General features: G+C 41.6%; 2 protein-coding genes across 2 annotated transcripts in view; one reads left to right on the top strand and one right to left on the bottom strand.

The window, feature by feature from the left end:
- The window catches only part of LOC311141812 (uncharacterized protein), a 410,899-nt gene extending 396,667 nt beyond the window's left edge, over positions 1–14,232 (top strand). Inside the window, exons 3-4 of the mRNA XM_084177283.1 lie at positions 9,901–9,999; positions 12,797–14,232. Of these exons, the coding sequence (XP_084033409.1) occupies positions 13,110–14,063 (954 nt within the window). The 5' untranslated portion in view covers positions 9,901–9,999; positions 12,797–13,109 and the 3' untranslated portion in view covers positions 14,064–14,232. The remainder of the gene's footprint in view (positions 1–9,900; positions 10,000–12,796) is intronic.
- LOC311140501 (NACHT, LRR and PYD domains-containing protein 3-like) overlaps positions 1–18,771 on the bottom strand; it is a gene marked incomplete at its 3' end in the record, with an annotated part of 313,326 nt that overhangs the window by 255,714 nt on the left and 38,841 nt on the right. The window lies entirely within an intron of this gene.

The following is an 18,771-nucleotide window of genomic DNA, read 5'->3' on the forward strand; positions in this document are numbered from 1 at the left end:
CAACCGTATGTGTCCGGTTTCTTGGTCCTGGTGACTCCTGGGCCCTTATTCATAAAGGCAGTGTCTCAGAGTAGGAGTGCTGATCTAGGATCAGGTCCCCCCTGTCCATTTAATCTGTTTCATTATGATCTAAAAGGCTAAACTGATCCCAGATCAGTACTCCTACTCTTTATGAATACTGTCACAGGTGACTCCTCAAGATGAGGCTCATGATTTATAAGTTATATTCTTTAAGAATCAATTAACATCATTAATTGAACTGCTTTGCCATGAATATATCTGTGAGGTCTTTCTACACATTTTGCATTGGGGTGGAGAGAAAATGTAGCAATTTTATAACATCATCTTTAGAAATATCAGGAAAGTCGGAGCTCTAGAAAGAGGCCAGAAATCCGAGTTGGATGACCGTTTAAAACAAATGTTTCCAGTCGGAGCTCTTTTTTTCCCCATTTCCCAGTTGTCATGAACTCATTAAAGTCGGAAGTCGGAGATTTACTGCCACCTACTGTACTGGAGTGTGGGCCAGAGACAGGGAGAAACTAAATCCTACCTGCTCTTAAAGCCAAGCACCACAGACTAAAAGGGATTGTTTTTCCTTTACTCTCATCAGAATGAAACTTTACCAGTTGAAAGTATACAATATATTTTAGTATTACAAGTTGTATTTATTATATAAGTTAAATATGCAAATGAGGCATAACCTCATTAAATATGCACTAATTTGCATATTAGGAGAATCCGTTTTTCAACACATTGCTTCCAGACGCTCACTGGTAAGACTTTTACAGAACAGTTCATCAAAATATTGTCTTTTCATTGAATTATTTAAAAAACACTATTTACATGTATGACGGATGCATATTTTGCATATATTTACAGATAAAATGACACTTACAATAAAAACGACACAAGATATCAAAGAAAGCCACAGTAAAAGTCTGACTATAAGACCTAAGAACCTGTGTGTGGAATAATGTTAATGTCCTCTGAAGACTGAGAAAATGAATTGTCACACGGGGAACATGTCATTTAGAGAACATGGCTGATAAAGATAGGCTAATGCAATTAAAATGGACTTTCCATAAATATGACCATTTACGTCACATTAAATGTATCTCTTTTTCATATATCACTTCTAAACTGTCAAATAAACATCAAATATACCTTTTACAAATACATCAGCACGTTTAATACATTAGTTTCAAGCAATAGAGCATATGATTTTGAATACTGGTCTGTTGGGCAAATATGCAGTTTTGGCCAAATTCTCATATCACTTTGCTCAATTTGTCACATCCAAGGCTTTTGTATGGCTGTTGAAATGTGCAGAACAGTAATCAGCTATGCCTGCCCCATGTGTACGGCCCTCTTTGAGTTGTTGCTGGTGCTGCTTTACTTTCTTGACTGTGTCATGTGACCTGCGCCTCCCCTTGTCACACTCCATTGAAGCAGCATCAGCTCTCACAACTCCTCTCTGATTGCTTCCAGTGTCACCAAAGTGCTGCCAATACACAATTAGTCCATCCCATCTGATATAGCAGTGGCTCCCTCATTGGACGTGGCTACTGCCATACTGGCAATGAGGCTTTTGCCCAAGAAGACAGTTTTGGGGCGTCGCGACCATATTAGAGTTCAGACATTCATTTGCATTCTGGGTTCTGGGTTCATTTGACATCCTATGATATACAGGTACCATTTTCTGTGCATCCTCTCAATTAAAGAATGTATGGCCTCCATGTTTTTTGCGACTGGGTGGATCTTCACCATTTTCTAGGGCTGGCTGGTACCAGCACCAATGTACACACCTATCCCGTAGTTGGAAGTGAATCCTCTCTTGTGCCAAGAGCCATCAAAGGATCCATGAATGTCTATGATGGCATCCTCATCCTCCTTCAGCAACTCTGCTATGTCTGGGTCTATATCTGCGTATTCTAATTAGCTTTGCAGCACTCCCCATTGGCTGTTGCCCTCTCTGAATCTCTGCTACTAAAGTGGGGGGAAAAAGTACTTATTATGATGTCTGTCGACATTACAGTCATAACTGCAAGACTAAATATCAGCATGTAACCCTATGTACATATTAGCATATCAGCATGTTACCCTATGTACATATTAGCATATCAGCATGTTACCCTATGTACATATTAGCATATCAGCATGTTACCCTATGTACATATTAGCATATCAGCATGTTACCCTATGTACATATTAGCATATCAGCATGTTACCCTATGTACATATTAGCATATCAGCATGTTACCCTATGTACATATTAGCATATCAGCATGTTACCCTATGTACATATTAGCATATCAGCATGTTACCCTATGTACATATTAGCATATCAGCATGTTACCCTATGTACATATTAGCATATCAGCATGCATTTACTTTATGTAAAGCTAATTTCTCAGTAATCACAGTTGGCTACTAAATATTATTTATACACAGCAAGTCACCTGACAATAATGGGCTACTCTCCCTTTTTATTGACCTGTCTCTCCTGTCATGTCTCTGATATGAGCTGAGACTCAAGGAAGGAATCCCTAGGACTTTGTTTATTTTCTTTAGAGCTGCATAACCAAGTCCAAGTTTGTGTGCTAGAAGAACCATCCTCACATTTATATAAAATGCCCCATCTCCCCTGGAGCCCTCCTGCAGCCTGGAGGAAGTGGAAACACTCCTCCTAAATGCATCACGATCACCTTCTCAGGGTGCACATTCTATCATGACAGAATTACAGAATCCCTGGTTGGTGGGGGTCTATGGTGATTTTCAGTCCAGTGTTTAGACACTTAGGGCAAATCAAATCATGTACAAGTTGGTTTCTTTATGACATGTGGAATAAAAGCCACTGTTGGCTGTCTGTCTGTCTGGTTGATCGCTGCTAGCTGTCATCTTCATCTCAACTAATGTGCGTCTCGACGCGCTGCTGCCGGCCTCCTCCTTTTCCTCCTCTACCTGTACTGCCACTGCCTGGATCGGCTGATCAGGCTCATGTTTTCTTTCATTCACTGCTTTTCTCGCATTGGCTAACAGAGATCGCCTATTTTTATTCACATACTGTAGGTATATTCTTCGAGATTTTCTCATTTTGTCTCTCTTTACGTGGATTCCTTGCGGGTGATATTTTCAAACGAGGAAGCACTGTGCGGCACGTGAGGCATTTTAACCAATCAGGTTGCCGGAAAGTGCCATTAAATGTCAGTAACCAATCGGATGTCAGTAAATGCCGCCTCTTTCAGCACTACGTCACAAAGGATATAGCCATGTATGGACTAGTAATGATCTGCTCCGGAAAACAAGCTGTTGAATTATAAATGATCCAACATGGAGAGTTTGAAAAAAGCGGTTGAAGTTCTACATGAAACATGCTAACAAAAACGACATTTATGCTAGGTGTAGTTGACGGAGTTGGGAGAAAATGATACAAATCAAGTATTTATATACATTATTGCCGATGTAATTGTACATTTTATGAAAGTATGGAAGTTATAGTTCCAAAATATCCCAAAATCGGAACATTGACAGATGGAAGCAAAATCACAATGTTTTGCCTGTGGTGCCTGGCCTTAATATTTTACAATTGGTTTCGATTTATAATGTCCGATTATCAAATGGGCATGAACAGGGTCAGGGGAACAGCTCGACTAGTGAATGGAGGCTGCTTTCCTGCCTGTTGGTTTTAGTTTTTCAATCATATGCTGTGTATACTCTGGTTATTTCACTCCAAAACCCCACCACTGTTTGAGGAGCATGCAGCCTCTCGCTGCGGGACAGGTGATATTCCGCCCAAACTCTGTATGCCATGGGCTCTCCAACCCTGTTCCTGCAGCTACCCAGTGCTTCATTTGGGAAACCAGGTGGAATCTGTTTTGGATCATCAATAGTAACATGTTTTCACAAGGAAATTTGACTAAATTGTTGACAGCCCTTCTCTCTGCGCACTCAAAAAAATGAATGAAGGATAGAGGGGAGGAGATGGAAACGCATGGTGGTGAGATATTCTGTAGCTAAAGGTCATATGTCATCCTATTAATTATGAACATATTCGTTTTCTTCCTATTACTAGACTATATTAAAATCTAATTCTGTAAACCGGAAGGCTAAATCTGTAAGCTGCCCTGCACAATCAATGAACCAACAGCATGGCCTAGGCCTATACGTTCTCTCCCAGACTCATGGATAGGAAGTGTGGAGTGTAACATAAGGTAACCAGTCCATCCAGTATGTATAATAATACAGTCATCACTCAAAGGCCATTACTAGAATTTGTTTAATTGTGGAGTCAAGGCTAGACCAATTATGTACCGAAGACATCTTCAATCCTTTTTCTGTTTTTAATGTTTTTCTGCCGTGTTTAATATGCAGTAGGCCATGTATTGGATAATGGCAAAATCATTATTTTATCATTAGTTTTTTTCGGGCTTGGGCTCATATATAGCCTATGTGTATACATAATATACAACATCCACAACAACCATATTTTTCACTCAGTTTCAACCTGTTGAACTTCTTTCTTAAAATGGATCAATCACAGTGATGTGAGTTTTAAAAGCACGATGCTGTTTTGATAATAGGGATTTGATGTGATTTAAAAAAAAAAATTGTGTGTGTGTGTGAGAGAGAGAGAGAGAGAGAGAGAGAGAGAGAGAGAGAGAGAGAGAGAGAGAGAGAGAGAGAGAGAGAGAGAGAGAGAGAGAGAGAGAGAGAGAGAGAGAGAGAGAGAGAGAGAGAGAGAGAGAGAGAGAGAGAGAGAGAGAGAACAGGTAGAACCTGATATGCAAATGTATGATATGCAAATGTGTTCAGCAGTAACTTTCCACCACCGAATGATCATTCTAGACTCTGTTTCTGTTGAGAGAGAAATAAAAGGTAAGATGATGATTGTTATGTGTATTAATATAGTTGATGATATTGTTATGTGTATTAATATAGTTGATGATATTGTTGTGTGTATTCATATAGTTGATGATATTGTTATGATATTAATATAGTTGATGATATTGTTATGTGTATTCATATAGTTGATGATATTGTTATGTGTATTAATATAGTTGATGATATTGTTATGTGTATTCATATAGTTGATGATATTGTTATGTGTATTCATATAGTTGATGATATTGTTATGTGTATTCATATAGTTGATGATATTGTTATGTGTATTCATATAGTTAATATTTTTGGTAGACAGAGTGTTATAATTGGCCTACTCTCCTTAAAATGTATTTGAAGTAAATTCGATGCGGAGGGGGGGTGAATTCGTTCAGTGCTCACCTGTGTTCCCCAGGGTGATCTCCTACTGTATCATAGACCTATAGACTGTGTTCCCCAGGGTGATCTCCTACTGTATCATAGACCTATAGACTGTGTTCCCCAGGGTGATCTCCTACTGTATCATAGACCTATAGACTGTGTTCCCCAGGGTGATCTCCTACTGTATCATAGACCTATAGACTGTGTTCCCCAGGGTGATCTCCTACTGTATCATAGACCTATAGACTGTGTTCCCTAGGTTTATCTCCTACTGTATCATAGACCTATAGACTGTGTTCCCCAGGGTGATCTCCTACTGTATCATATACCTATAGACTGTGTTCCCCAGGGTGATCTCCTACTGTATCATATACATATAGACTGTGTTCCCTAGGGTGATCTCCTACTGTATCATAGACCTATAGACTGTGTTCCCCAGGGTGATCTCCTACTGTATCATAGGCCTATAGACTGTGTTCCCCAGGGTGATCTGCTACTGTATCATAGACCTATAGACTGTGTTCCCCAGGGTGATCTCCTACTGTATCATAGACCTATAGACTGTGTTCCCCAGGGTGATCTCCTACTGTATCATAGACCTATAGACTGTGTTCCCTAGGGTGATCTCCTACTGTATCATAGACCTATAGACTGTGTTCCCTAGGGTGATCTCCTACTGTATCATAGACCTATAGACTGTGTTCCCCAGGGTGATCTCCTACTGTATCATAGGCCTTTAGACTGTGTTCCCCAGGGTGATCTCCTACTGTATCATAGACCTATAGACTGTGTTCCCCAGGGTGATCTCCTACTGTATCATAGACCTATAGACTGTGTTCCCCAGGGTGATCTCCTACTGTATCATAGGCCTTTAGACTGTGTTCCCCAGGGTGATCTCCTACTGTATCATAGACCTATAGACTGTGTTCCCCAGGGTGATCTCCTACTGTATCATAGACCTATAGACTGTGTTCCCCAGGGTGATCTCCTACTGTATCATAGACCTATAGACTGTGTTCCCCAGGGTGATCTCCTACTGTATCATAGGTCTATCACTTGTCTTCTCAAAACAGGCTTAAAACACAACAAGCAACAACATTTTCTCTTTCTAATCTACTGTTAACTCTTTTCACTCAGGAAGGTATGTTGTGTGAAAGAGAGACAAATGAATATTGTGGAAAGACTAACAACAACTTACACTTCCTCAAAACAGGTTGTGTTTATTCATTAGTGCCCACCGTAGCAAAACATTTGGCAACAGAAACTGTTTAGGTCACCTTGTACAGCATTTGGAGCAAACCGTTTATGCATTGTTGCAAAACTGTTGGCTGTGGTGTAAACTAATGAACACGACCCAGGTAGTAGCCTACAACTCGGCTGTTGATGTCTGCCTGATGCTGTAACCTGAACTTAGCCTGAGGGGTGTACTATGATGCTAGCTAGATATACTGGTTTTCTAAAGCTAGCTTCAGTTAGCTTCACATTCCAGCTCAGGCCGCATCCATTAGAATATACAGAGCGCTAGTCATCAGGAAGGTGCTCTCTCAGCAGAACGGAAAATATATAATGACTTGACAGTTTAATCATACAAAATGGCGCTAACTGGACGTGGGCAAGTCAAATTCAATCTAGTGGAGGTTGCTGAGGGGAGGACGGCTCATATTAATGATACCATTCCACCTATTCCGCTCCAGCCATTACCACAAGCCCGTCCTCCCCAATTAAGGTGCCACCAACCTCCTGTGAATTCAATACATCAATATTCATTCATCCTAGTTCTACATTTCCCATTTCCTTTGATGAATGTAATTGTATCATAGTTCTACTATAGTGTAGCGATCTGTGCAACTTTCCGGCGTGAGTTTACTGTGAACACTGAGGCTGTACCCACTTTAAGTTACAGTTTTAACAGAGACCAAGTAGGCTATTTGATCATAATGTAAAAAAGGCCTCCAATAACATTTAACATGGAAATAGCTGTTCTACCATTCAGCCTACAGCAGCAGCCAATGTGTGGTGTTCAATGTAAGCCTACATTGCATGAGACATTCCAAAAAACATGCAGAGCTTGACATTAACCTGTTTATTTACTTGTCCTTCACACAAGGAGGAGGTGACTGAAAAGGTGAATAGACATTTTTGTAGTGGTTGATACATTTTTAGTAAGGGAAACTGAAGTCTGCCATTTCTAAGTGGAAATTACAAACTTCAGAAGCCTTTTAAAACCTCAAATACACTACAAGTTTTACATTTACTGCGTTGAGGGAAAGTTATTCTGCTGTGGGGGGTGATCAAATTAAGATCCTACATCTGTACACATAATTCTACATGGTGATTTTTTACATTTTTGTCATTTAGCAGACGCTCTTATCCAGAGCGACTTACATACATTGCGAGTGCATACATTTTTATTTTTTATACTGGAATCGAACCCACAACCCTGGCGTTGCAAATGCCATGCTCTACCAATGAGCTACATCCCTGCCGGCCATTCCCATAATAATTCAAATGTCCTGTTGCTGCAGGATTATTTTCCTGCTGTAGCAAACTGGCTCAAATTAAGATCCTACATCTGTAGCAATACACCTCTCTTTGATGTACATGGCTATATCAGAATTGACTTTTGACCATTTGACATATTTTATTTACTGTTGTTTAGGCTGGTTGAATGAGTTGCCTATGAAAGATACTTCATCTGCAAGAGAACAGGCGGCTGCACCAGCGACTGTAAGAAGTTATGTGATTTCCTCATATGAACGTGAAAGTAAGTGTGTAGCCTACGCAGTTACACAATGGCTGTTGAAACTGTGGCACGTATTTCTCGGTAACATTAGAAGTCGGATGAATGTGTTGATATGTAGGAAAGACGGGCAGACTCTCGTAGGTCTAGGCTAAACTACAAACTATTATAAGGTTAGGTCGACGTCAGACCTTCAATAGTCAGAGTAGGTTTGAGCTATGATCACTTATCATGCTGACAAACCTGATGGTCTCCGTTTGAAATGGTGTGTAAAATACCATGCCTAGGCTACAAGCTCTGTCCTGCTACTGTTAGGTCTATAACGTTATGGGAACTGATCTGAACAGGTTTAGGCTGGTCATCTAGGATATGTAGGCTATAGCTGAGGTATAGACCTCCATCTGCATCAGGACTAGGCTCCTGCTACTGTTACTGTTATAACGTTATGGGAACTGATCTGAACAGGTTTAGGCTGGTCATCTAGGATATGTAGGCTATAGCTGAGGTATAGACCTCCATCTGTATCAGGACTAGGCTCCTGCTACTGTTACTGTTATAACGTTATGGGAACTGATCTGAACAGGTTTAGGCTGGTCATCTAGGCTATAGCTGAGGTCAGTGGTGATTTTAGCATGTCAATCTTGGTGGGGCAAAACATAAATAAAGGGGGATGCATGCCAGCAAAACCACTCCACAACACAACACTAAACAATACATTAATTGCACTATAACGGTGAGAAACGGTGCCCACAAACTGTTAGGGCCTACATAAAGCAGAGTCCCAACAGCAGAGTCCCAACAGCAGAGTCCCAACAGCAGAGTCCCAACAGCAGAGTCCCAACAGCAGAGTCCCAACAGCAGAGTCCCAACAGCAGAGTCCCGACAGCAGAGTCCCAACAGCAGAGTCCCAACAGCAGAGTCCCAACAGCAGAGTCCCATCAGCTGCCCTATCATTTCTCTTCATTATTTCTCTTCATATGACTAATAAGGATTAAAAAGGATTTGCCTGTAGATTGTTGACTTGATTCATGATGATGACTGCTAGTTAAGATTTTAATGTGATTTGATGTCATTTTATCTGTGGCCAATTAGCTTCTTGGATGGGCACTTCTAATGTAACTCTATGGCAGCACCCAAGGGGCCTGAATTTTCCAGCTCTACCCTTAGACTTGGTGGTGACGTAGTGTCCCCATGAGTGACAGAACACTGAGCCAATCACGGCGCAGCGCTCCGTATTTTCCGCTGGCTGCCCCACTACCACAGAAAGCACTGAGCTAGGCTGAAACACCTGCATTTTGGAGCTGCCTTACTCAAGAAAACAAAAAAGAGACCATGTTTGTATGCGCTATATTAACTCAATGATATATATATATATTTGTTTGCATTTTTTGCAAACTGATATGTGACACGTATTAATGCCAAAATAACATGCAAAACAGGAAAGGCCACCTGCCCTGAATGACGGGTCGCCACCTGCTGAGGTATAGACCTTGATCTGCTTTACACAACAACAAAAAAACTGTTATACATTATAACCTAGCCTACTTTAAATTATATAAAATCTCTTAATTGTTGCAAAAAACCTTTCTGTATAGATCACTGATCCCCCCCAGATCAATCAAGCCTGTTTTAGCCCTTCTGTCTACATTCTCAGATACGTTTAGAAAAGAACAGATTCAAAAATAATAAATGGCCGACTTTTAATTAATACAAATAAGTTTGTGACATGGCCATGGTGAAGAGATGTCACAACTACATATTCATGTGATTGCATTAAATCACCTGACTGTTTCGATATGTCTGTTAGTAAATGTTTTGTAAGAGATAATTAATAAATGATAACAATTCACATTCAAGAATTACTGTGTTAACTACAACCAACATGTTGGATCTCTGTTTAGGGGTCAGTGGTCTAAAATGAGTCTCTCTGGGGAGAGAGAGGAGGGGGGCCCTGCCTCTAAAATGAGTCTCTCTGGGGAACATGACACCAAAGCTAAGAGGTGAGATGACAATTTTGTTTAAGAATTATTAAGAGTTTATTTCCTAAATGCTATTTCCACAATTTTTCACATGTGTTTTTTAATCAGAAATGGTTGCTTATGGGTACCTTCAATATTACTGTTCTCAGATGTTTAATTAATAGATTTTAGATGTGTATTATTTTTTATTGCAAAACACTATATATCCATTGTTTAGCTGAAATGGATTATTCGTATCCTGTATATTTGACTGTATTATCTGGTTGTTTCACCTAGCTATCTTAAGATGAATGCAGTTACTGTAAATCGCTCTGGGTAAGAGCATCTGCTAAACAGGTGGGGCTCTGCCCTGAATGACAGGTCGCCACTGCTCCAAAGCAATTACATGTTGCACAGGAACCACTGACTCGCTGCATGTTTCTATTATCAAGACACCTGCTGGTACCTCTTAACTGGTTAGTACAGCTCATGAGGTGTCCTAAATATCTGCCAACTAGGTGGGACGCTTATGAATAAAGAGGCTTCATGCATAGCTTTAATTTATACCCATAAGAGTAGGACTAAAATGGCTTTATTCTCAGCACTTATACGACACATTTTCTACTCTGAGACGCTTTTTGGATATGGGCCCAGATCTCAAAATATTGTAACGACCCAGTATTAAATGAGTCTGTCTGGGGAGAGAGAGGACCAATTTTTCTACTCTGAGACGCTTTTTGGATACGTGCCCAGATCTCAAAATCTTGTTTTAAAAAACGATTTTCTTTTGTTTGACATAATAAATAAAATAATATTACTAATGTACCCGACTTTAAAGACTGGGTTTAGTTTATTGTGTGGCACTGCTCATGTCCGCGTTCTGAAACTGTCCGCGTCCCCGTACAGAACTGTCCGCGTCCACGTACGGTTTGGCGCCAAGCATATTGTCCAGTTACGCGCAGAGTGGGCTGAGGTGATCTTGCGGAACAACGACGGAGTTCGTTACAGTGTTGAGACACCGAAGTTTATTGTTCAATTTGCTTTTTTTGCGTAATGGTCAGTGACAGTATGAGTGTAGCCAGATCCTTTTCACTCGCTCTTCTTGATTAATTGTGTGGTTCACCGGATTCGTCATCATCCTCGAGGGACAGACGAACGACCTGCTAGCTAGCCAAGCTAGTCGGTACAGCTAGCTAAGCTAGCTACTCTACCAGCAGCATCCTAGTTATCCTAGCTACCACTACATCATCACCGGCTGCCTGCATTTCTTGTGGACCGATGGAGCTCCCTGGTTGTTTCTTCAACCTGTTAAATACCGTGGAGGGCTTCTCCCTCTCTCGTTGACGGATGCTGGCTTCCTACGCTCCCTCTGTCCGGTTCTCCTCTCTTCACTAGATGGACGGTAACTTTAGTGTTTAACCCCTCTTGAGTCCAAGGACCTAACTTTTGAATATTATTTTTTCGGGGCGCATCAAGTAGGCTGGACACAATACATTTTTAACAACATTTTTTACTGATAAAAACTAGTTAATTGCATCCGCCATGGAGCCCAGTTTCATAATATTACCTTATGTCACTAGCTATGAAGTAATCTCGAAACAACAGGCCTTATTTTAGGGCATTTTTCACCCTACCAGCTCCTATTAGTTCTATTGAGCTCAGTGACACCGACTCGCCTTCAGAACATTCTATTCCCAGCCCATTGTTCTGCGTTACAATGCCAGCTTCACTATTGTTATCAATGAGACCTGCCTGCATTAACCCTGTAGGTTTACCTCAGGTAACTTATTATTAACAAGGTTATGGCTACTTGGTGAGCACACTCACTGTTCACATGATTACATGTTGTGGTCCCGGTGATGGTTGGCAGATAGCCATCAAACATTAAACATTTCTGATCATGGTTAACCTTTTTTTTTTTTTTTTTTGTGTACAATCTAAACAAAACGCATGTCCCTGTCCTCTTTTCCAAGATGTGGCCGATTTAAACAGCCAGAAGACATTTTTAAATTAAGAAATAACCATTTTTTCGACGACTTGTTGTTTCTATATGGCTGCTGGGTAATTTGATATGCATCGACATCTTTGTTTGTAGGCATCAAATTGAGCGAATGCTGCACAGGTTCACTGAGTTGCAAACCAAATGGATATAATGGGGTGATTGTTGTCTAATCGGGTGGTCTAGCTAATGGATTTGTAGATCAGACGCAGTTGCTACCTCAGATTATGAGCCTAGCAAGTGTCATGAATTAGTTATGTAGTACCCACATACGGCCACAAGGAGGAGCAAGAGAGCCATAAACCCATACAGTTTTTGCATATAAACCCTAAACCTAACAATCAATCAAATGTATTTATAAAGCCCTTATTACACCAGCAGATGTCACAAAGTGCTATACAGAAACTCTTACCCTACTTATAACCTATTTTAGCCGTAACCCTAACCCCTAATTCTAGGGTAGGGTAGCCTAGAACACTTTTAGAAACTATTTTAGTAATACATTTATCTTAGTAAATACAATTTTAGTATTAAAAAGCGTTTTGATTATTTTGTTGTTATTTTATTATATGTATAATTGCAAGACAGAACACTTGATAAATAAGGCACATTTGTTTTATTTTTCAAATGTGGTTGTCACGCCCTGGCTCTGGGGACTATGTTATGTTGAGCCAGGGTGTGTAAGTCTATATTTGTATATCTATGTTGGCCTGAGTGACTCCCAATCAGAGGCAACGAGTGTCAGCTGGTTGTCTCTGATTGGGAGCCATATTTAACTGTCGGTCTTTTCACTTTGTGTTTGTGGTTTCTTGTTCCGTGTTTGTTGGTTTATGTAACCAGGGACGTCACGTTTCTGTTGTTTTGATCGTGTGATCATCTTGATAAAATAAAATGTTCTCATTCAACGCTGCGCCTTGGTCCTCCTCATTGGTAGACGATCGTGACAGAAGAAACCACCATAACAGGACCAAGCAGCGTGAAGAAGAGAGAGGATGGACTTGGGAGCAGTGGAGTAGGAGTCTCGACTGGGCCAAGCCAAGAGAAGAGGAGAGAGGTTGGACATTGGAGCAGTGGGGTGAGAGTCTGGCGAGAACGATGGAGGCCTGGCCCACGGGGAGGAGAGACCCCCATAATTTTTTTAGGGGGGGGGCTCATGACGTCGGGGCAGCAGGAGGCCGCGATAGAGTGGTCCAGCGGGTTGGCAGAGGAGGCCGCCAGGTTACGGGAGTCACTGGTCACCAGGGGGAAGGAGGTTGTAGAGGCACGGCGAGAGGTACTGGCGTGTGTTGCCAGTCCGGTCCGGCCTGTTCCTGATCCCCACGTAGGGCCAGTGGTGTGTGTTCCCAGTACGGGCCGGCCTGTTCCTGCCACTCCCACCAAGTCTGTGGTGCGCGTCACCAGCCCTGTCCGGCCCGTTCCTGCTCTCCGCACCAAGTCTGTTGTGCGCGTCGCCAGCCCAGTCCGGCCCCTTCCTGCTCCCCGCACCAAGTCTGTGGTGCGTTTCGTCAGCCCTGTCCGGCCCGTTCCTGCTCTCCGCACCAAGTCGGTGGTGCGCGTCGCCAGCCCAGTCCGGCCCATCCAAGCTCCCCGCACCAAGTCAGTGGTGCGCGTCGTCAGCCCGGTCCGGCTCATTCCTGCTCCCCGCACCAAGTCAGGGGTGCGCTTCGTCAGCCCGGTCCGGCCCGTTCCTGCTCCCCGCACCAAGTCAGTGGTGTGCTTCGTCAGCCCAGTCCGGCCTGTCCCTGCTCCACGCACCAAGCCTACGGTGTGCGTCATCAGCCTGGTAAGGCCCGTTCCTCCTCCACGCACCAAGCCAGGGGTGCGCGTCGTCAGTCCAGCACATCCCGTGCCTGGGTCATTTCCGGAGCCGGATCCGCCGCCGAGGCGGAGTGCCCACCCGGTCCCTCCCCTGTTGTGGTTGTTTGGCGCGGTCGGAGTCCGCGCCTTTGGGGGGGGGGGGGGTACTGTCACGCCCTGTTTCTGGGGACTATGTTATGTTGAGCCAGGGTGTGTAAGTCTATGTTTGTATATCTATGTTGGCCTGAGTGACTCCCAATCAGAGGCAACGAGTGTCAGCTGGTTGTCTCTGATTGGGAGCCATATTTAACTGTCGGTCTTTTCACTTTGTGTTTGTGGTTTCTTGTTCCGTGTTTGTTGGTTTATGTAACCAGGGACGTCACGTTTCGTTTTTGTTGTTTTGATCGTGTGATCATCTTGATAAAATAAAATGTTCGCATTCAACGCTGCGCCTTGGTCCTCCTCATTGGTAGACGATCGTGACAGTGGTTTGAATTGGGTGACCTAGTAACCTCTGTGTGAAGGTCCAGCAATTGGCGTGGGGCAGGTTTGAGACTGATCTAATACACTTTATTTCTCAGCTGCCTCACCAATGTCTGTACGTGAATTAATAACTTTTAATTGCTAAATATGTCCAATAGATGGCAGCATAAGACCACAAAACATCAGTTATAGGCTACAAGCAGCAATATGATTGACATAATATAGCATACAACCAAATACTATATGTCCCATGATTTTCTAAAATGGTCACTCATTACTTTAGTTAGGTATATATCTCGTATTAGGCCTGTGTTGCTTTTGGAAGAGCAATTAAATAGTGACTATAGCAGGTGTTGAACCCCGGGTAAATAATCACTAGTCAGATGCTCCAACCTCGGAATAGAAAAGACAAGAGTCCGTCTTCCAGCCCGCCAATAAATTACATCATGCAACCCTCCCTGTTAGCAAATGTACCTCAACATGCCCCTCGTTTGCGCTAGAAGGCAGAGTGTTCACTGCTGGTTGATGAATCTGACAATGAATGTACTAGGAAAATACGTTTTACTCGACCAGAGGTGACTAAATTAATGTTCAGGCTTATTGATAATCGTTATAGTAATGAAGTATAATTTCAAAACATGAGCATAAAAACAGCTAATAATAAACATGAATCATCATTATATTATTTCACAGTAATCTGTTAAATGCTTTTTCAGTTATTCCTCTTGCATTAACAGTGTGGAAAGAGACAGTAAAAAGCATGTGCAGGAGTTTTCCTGTGAGGAGGAGTGGTGGTGTATTCAGGGAGAAAACTAAACTAACCTTCTGAAATTTCATTCGTGGTCTTATGCTGCCATCTATTGGAATTATTTAGGAACTGCAGTAGTACTGAATAAAGTGTATATCCTTACTAAAGTAGTAATTACTCAGAATTTCAAAATATGACATTTTCTAGTTCATTTTACCACTTACAACCATAACATAACCATTTATAGTATAACAAACAATGAAACTGACATAAACCAAAAACATCATACATTTAGTTAACTATATATATATATATATATATATATATATATATATATATATATATATATATATATATATATATTATTTATTTAGATGGGTGACATTATCTGCCAAAGTAAAACCACTGTAGATAAAGAAGAGCTCTCCAGTAGGTGTACCAAAACTATCTAAGGCCATTTTCTCAAAATTGAGGTTACAAGTTAATCATCTTTCAAAGCAGAATTACTTTCCCATTGTTCCTCAACTGTAGTGTATGATATACCTTTTTCTAGCTGAGTCTCTACTTTTATCCAATTTTAAAAAAACAATTTCAAATTTTGCTACATAAGAACGAATCGAGCCGGTCGGTCACATTTGACTGTGTAAAACCTAGCAGTACTACTTATTTCTCTGAGAGTGAGGCAGATATATTATTACTGTGTAAAACCTAGCAGTACTACTTATTTCTCTGAGAGTGAGACAGAAATATATTATTACTGTGTAAAACCTTGCAGTACTACTTATTTCTCTGAGAGTGAGACAGATATATATTATTACTGAGTAAAACCTAACAGTACTACTTATTTCTCTGAGAGTGAGGCAGATATATATATAGCATTATGCAAAAAAACATGATTATTTGTCTCTCTGAAATGAAACCATCGTGATAGATTTTAAACAAATACATGTCTGTCATTGAACAACCCCATGCCATGATTAGATAGTGAAAAAATACACCAATCTCTTTCATAATTTCTTTAAACAATAGAAGCTAATTTACTAACATTTCTGAAAATGGATATATAGCGTTTTGGAATGAAACTCTTGTTTCCCCATCTGAGCTCAGAGTAGATGAGAGATGTAATGTTTGTCTCTGTTGTGTTGAAGTCCAATCAAGCAGGAGAGACCAGCCTCCCCTGTACCCAGCTGTGTGTCCATGAAGAGTTACGAGTCTATGGACCTTCCTATACAGTTTAGAGAGGGAGACATTTCTAGTGAACAACGGTAAGAAGAAGTCATGGGTCATGGTCAGTGAGTTAAACAACACTGTCTCTAGTCATTTCTCATCTCCCATTTTCCCATTTATTTTTGTTCTTTTCATAATCCATAGGCTAATACTTTTTTCCATTTTCATAGTCCTAAAACAATATTAAACAAACACAACATTCCCTCCCTGTGTGTGTGTGTGTGTGTGTGTGTGAGTGTGTGAGTGTGTGAGTGTGTGTGTGTGTGTGTTTGTGTGTGTGTGTGTTTGTGTGTGTGTGTCTGTGTGTGTGTGTGTCTGTGAGTGTGTGTGTGTGTGTGTGTCTGTGTGTGTGTGTGTCTGTGAGTGTGTGTGTGTGTGTTTGTGTGAGTGTGTGTGTGTGTGTGTGTGTGTTTGTGTGAGTGTGTGTGTGTGTGTGTGTGTGTGTGTGTGTGTGTGTGTGTGTGTGTGTGTGTGTGTGTGTGTGTGTGTGTGTGTGTGTGTGTGTGTGTGTGTGTGTGTGTGTGTGTGTGTGTGTGTGTGTGTGTGTGTGTGAGTGTACTCCCTGGATGAGGAAATGTAATCTCATGTTTTGTCCCCAGAAACCAACAGCAGAGATCAGAGTCAGAGATTCTCAGTGGTCAGTCTTCCCAGAGTCATCAAACAGACCTGGCCTCCATATTCAGTGTATGTGGTCCTGTTATGTACATTTGTTTTTGTTTACCTCAAGTAAAGTTGATCTGTCAATCATTCATTCATGTGTTAATGAGAAAGCATTTAGTCTCTTGCTTAACTTATTTACTTGATTTATTTCAGTTGCTTGAAGAGAATATTATAACATTTGTGAAGAACGAGCTGAAGATGTTCAAGAGGATTCTTAGTCCAGAACTCCCAGAAGGCTTTGAGAGTCAGAAGCAGGATAAAGAAGTGGTGGATGCTGAAGATGAGAAGCAGGAGAGCAGTGCCAGAGAGGGGGCTCTGAAGATCACACTGCATGTCCTGAGGAAAATGAACCAGAAGGAGCTTGCTGACACACTGGAGAAAAGTAAGAGCTGTCTGCCTCATGTTGAATGCTGTTTTAGAACATTTAAAAGCTGTAGCTAAAGTACAGCTAAAGTAGCTGTGTAACTCAGTGATATTGTAGCAGCCTTAACACAACATCTAGTGACCTCATCAAGTAGCAGCAGGGATGTGTTGTGGTGATTAATTTAGACAGAGAGAAGAGGAGAGACAGAGGAGAGAGAGAGAGAGAGAGAGAGAGAGAGAGAGAGAGAGAGAGAGAGAGACAGACGACAGACAGACAGACAGACAGACAGACAGACAGACAGACAGACAGACAGACAGACAGACAGACAGACAGACAGACAGACAGACAGACAGACAGACAGACAGACAGACAGACAGACAGACAGACAGACAGACAGACAGACAGACAGACTGTTTGCTGATGATCTGGTGCTTCTGTCACCAACCAAGGAGGGCCTACAGCAGCACCTAGATCTTCTGCACAGATTCTGTCAGACCTGGGCCCTGACAGTAAATCTCAGTAAGACAAAAATAATGGTGTTCCAAAAAAGGTCCAGTTGCCAGGACCACAAATACAAATTCCATCTAGACACCGTTGCCCTAGAGCACACAAAAAACTATACATACCTCGGCCTAAACATCAGCGCCACAGGTAACTTCCACAAAGCTGTGAACGATCTGAGAGACAAGGCAAGAAGGGCCTTCTATGCCATCAAAAGGAACATAAAATTTGACATACCAATTAGGATCTGGCTAAAAATACTTGAATCAGTTATAGAACCCATTGCCCTTTATGGTTCTGAGGTCTGGGGTCCGCTCACCAACCAAGAATTCACAAAATGGGACAAACACCAAATTGAGACTCTGCATGCATAATTCTGCAAAAACATCCTCCGTGTACAACGTAAAACACCAAATAATGCATGCAGAGCAGAATTAGGCCAATACCTGCTAATTATCAAAATCCAGAAAAGAGCCGTTAAATTCTATAACCACTTAAAAGGAAGCGATTCCCAAACCTTCCATAACAAAGCTATCACCTACAGAGAGATGAACTTGGAGAAGAGTCCCCTAAGTAAGCTTGTCCTGGGGCTCTGTTCACAAACACAAACAGAACCCACAGAGCCCCAGGACAACAACAACAACAACAACAACAACAACAACAACACAATTAGACCCAACCAAATCATGAGAAAACAAAAAGAGAATTACTTGACACATTGGAAAGAACAAACAAATAAACTGAGCAAACTAGAATGCTATTTGGCCCTAAACAGAGAGTACACAGTGGCAGAATACCTGACCACTGTGACTGACCCAAACTTAAGGAAAGCTTGGACTATGTACAGACTCAGTGAGCATAGCCTTGCTATTGAGAAAGGCCGCCGTAGGCAGACCTGGCTCTCAAGAGAAGACAGGCTATGTGCACACTGCCCACAAAATGAGGTGGAAACTGAGCTGCACTTCCTAACCTCCTGCCAAATGTATGACCATATTAGAGACACATATTTCCCTCAGATTACAGCGATCCACAAAG

Source organism: Coregonus lavaretus (assembly GCF_964263955.1).
Source record: "Coregonus lavaretus genome assembly, chromosome: 2".
In the NCBI taxonomy this organism is placed as follows: Eukaryota; Metazoa; Chordata; class Actinopteri; order Salmoniformes; family Salmonidae; genus Coregonus; species Coregonus lavaretus.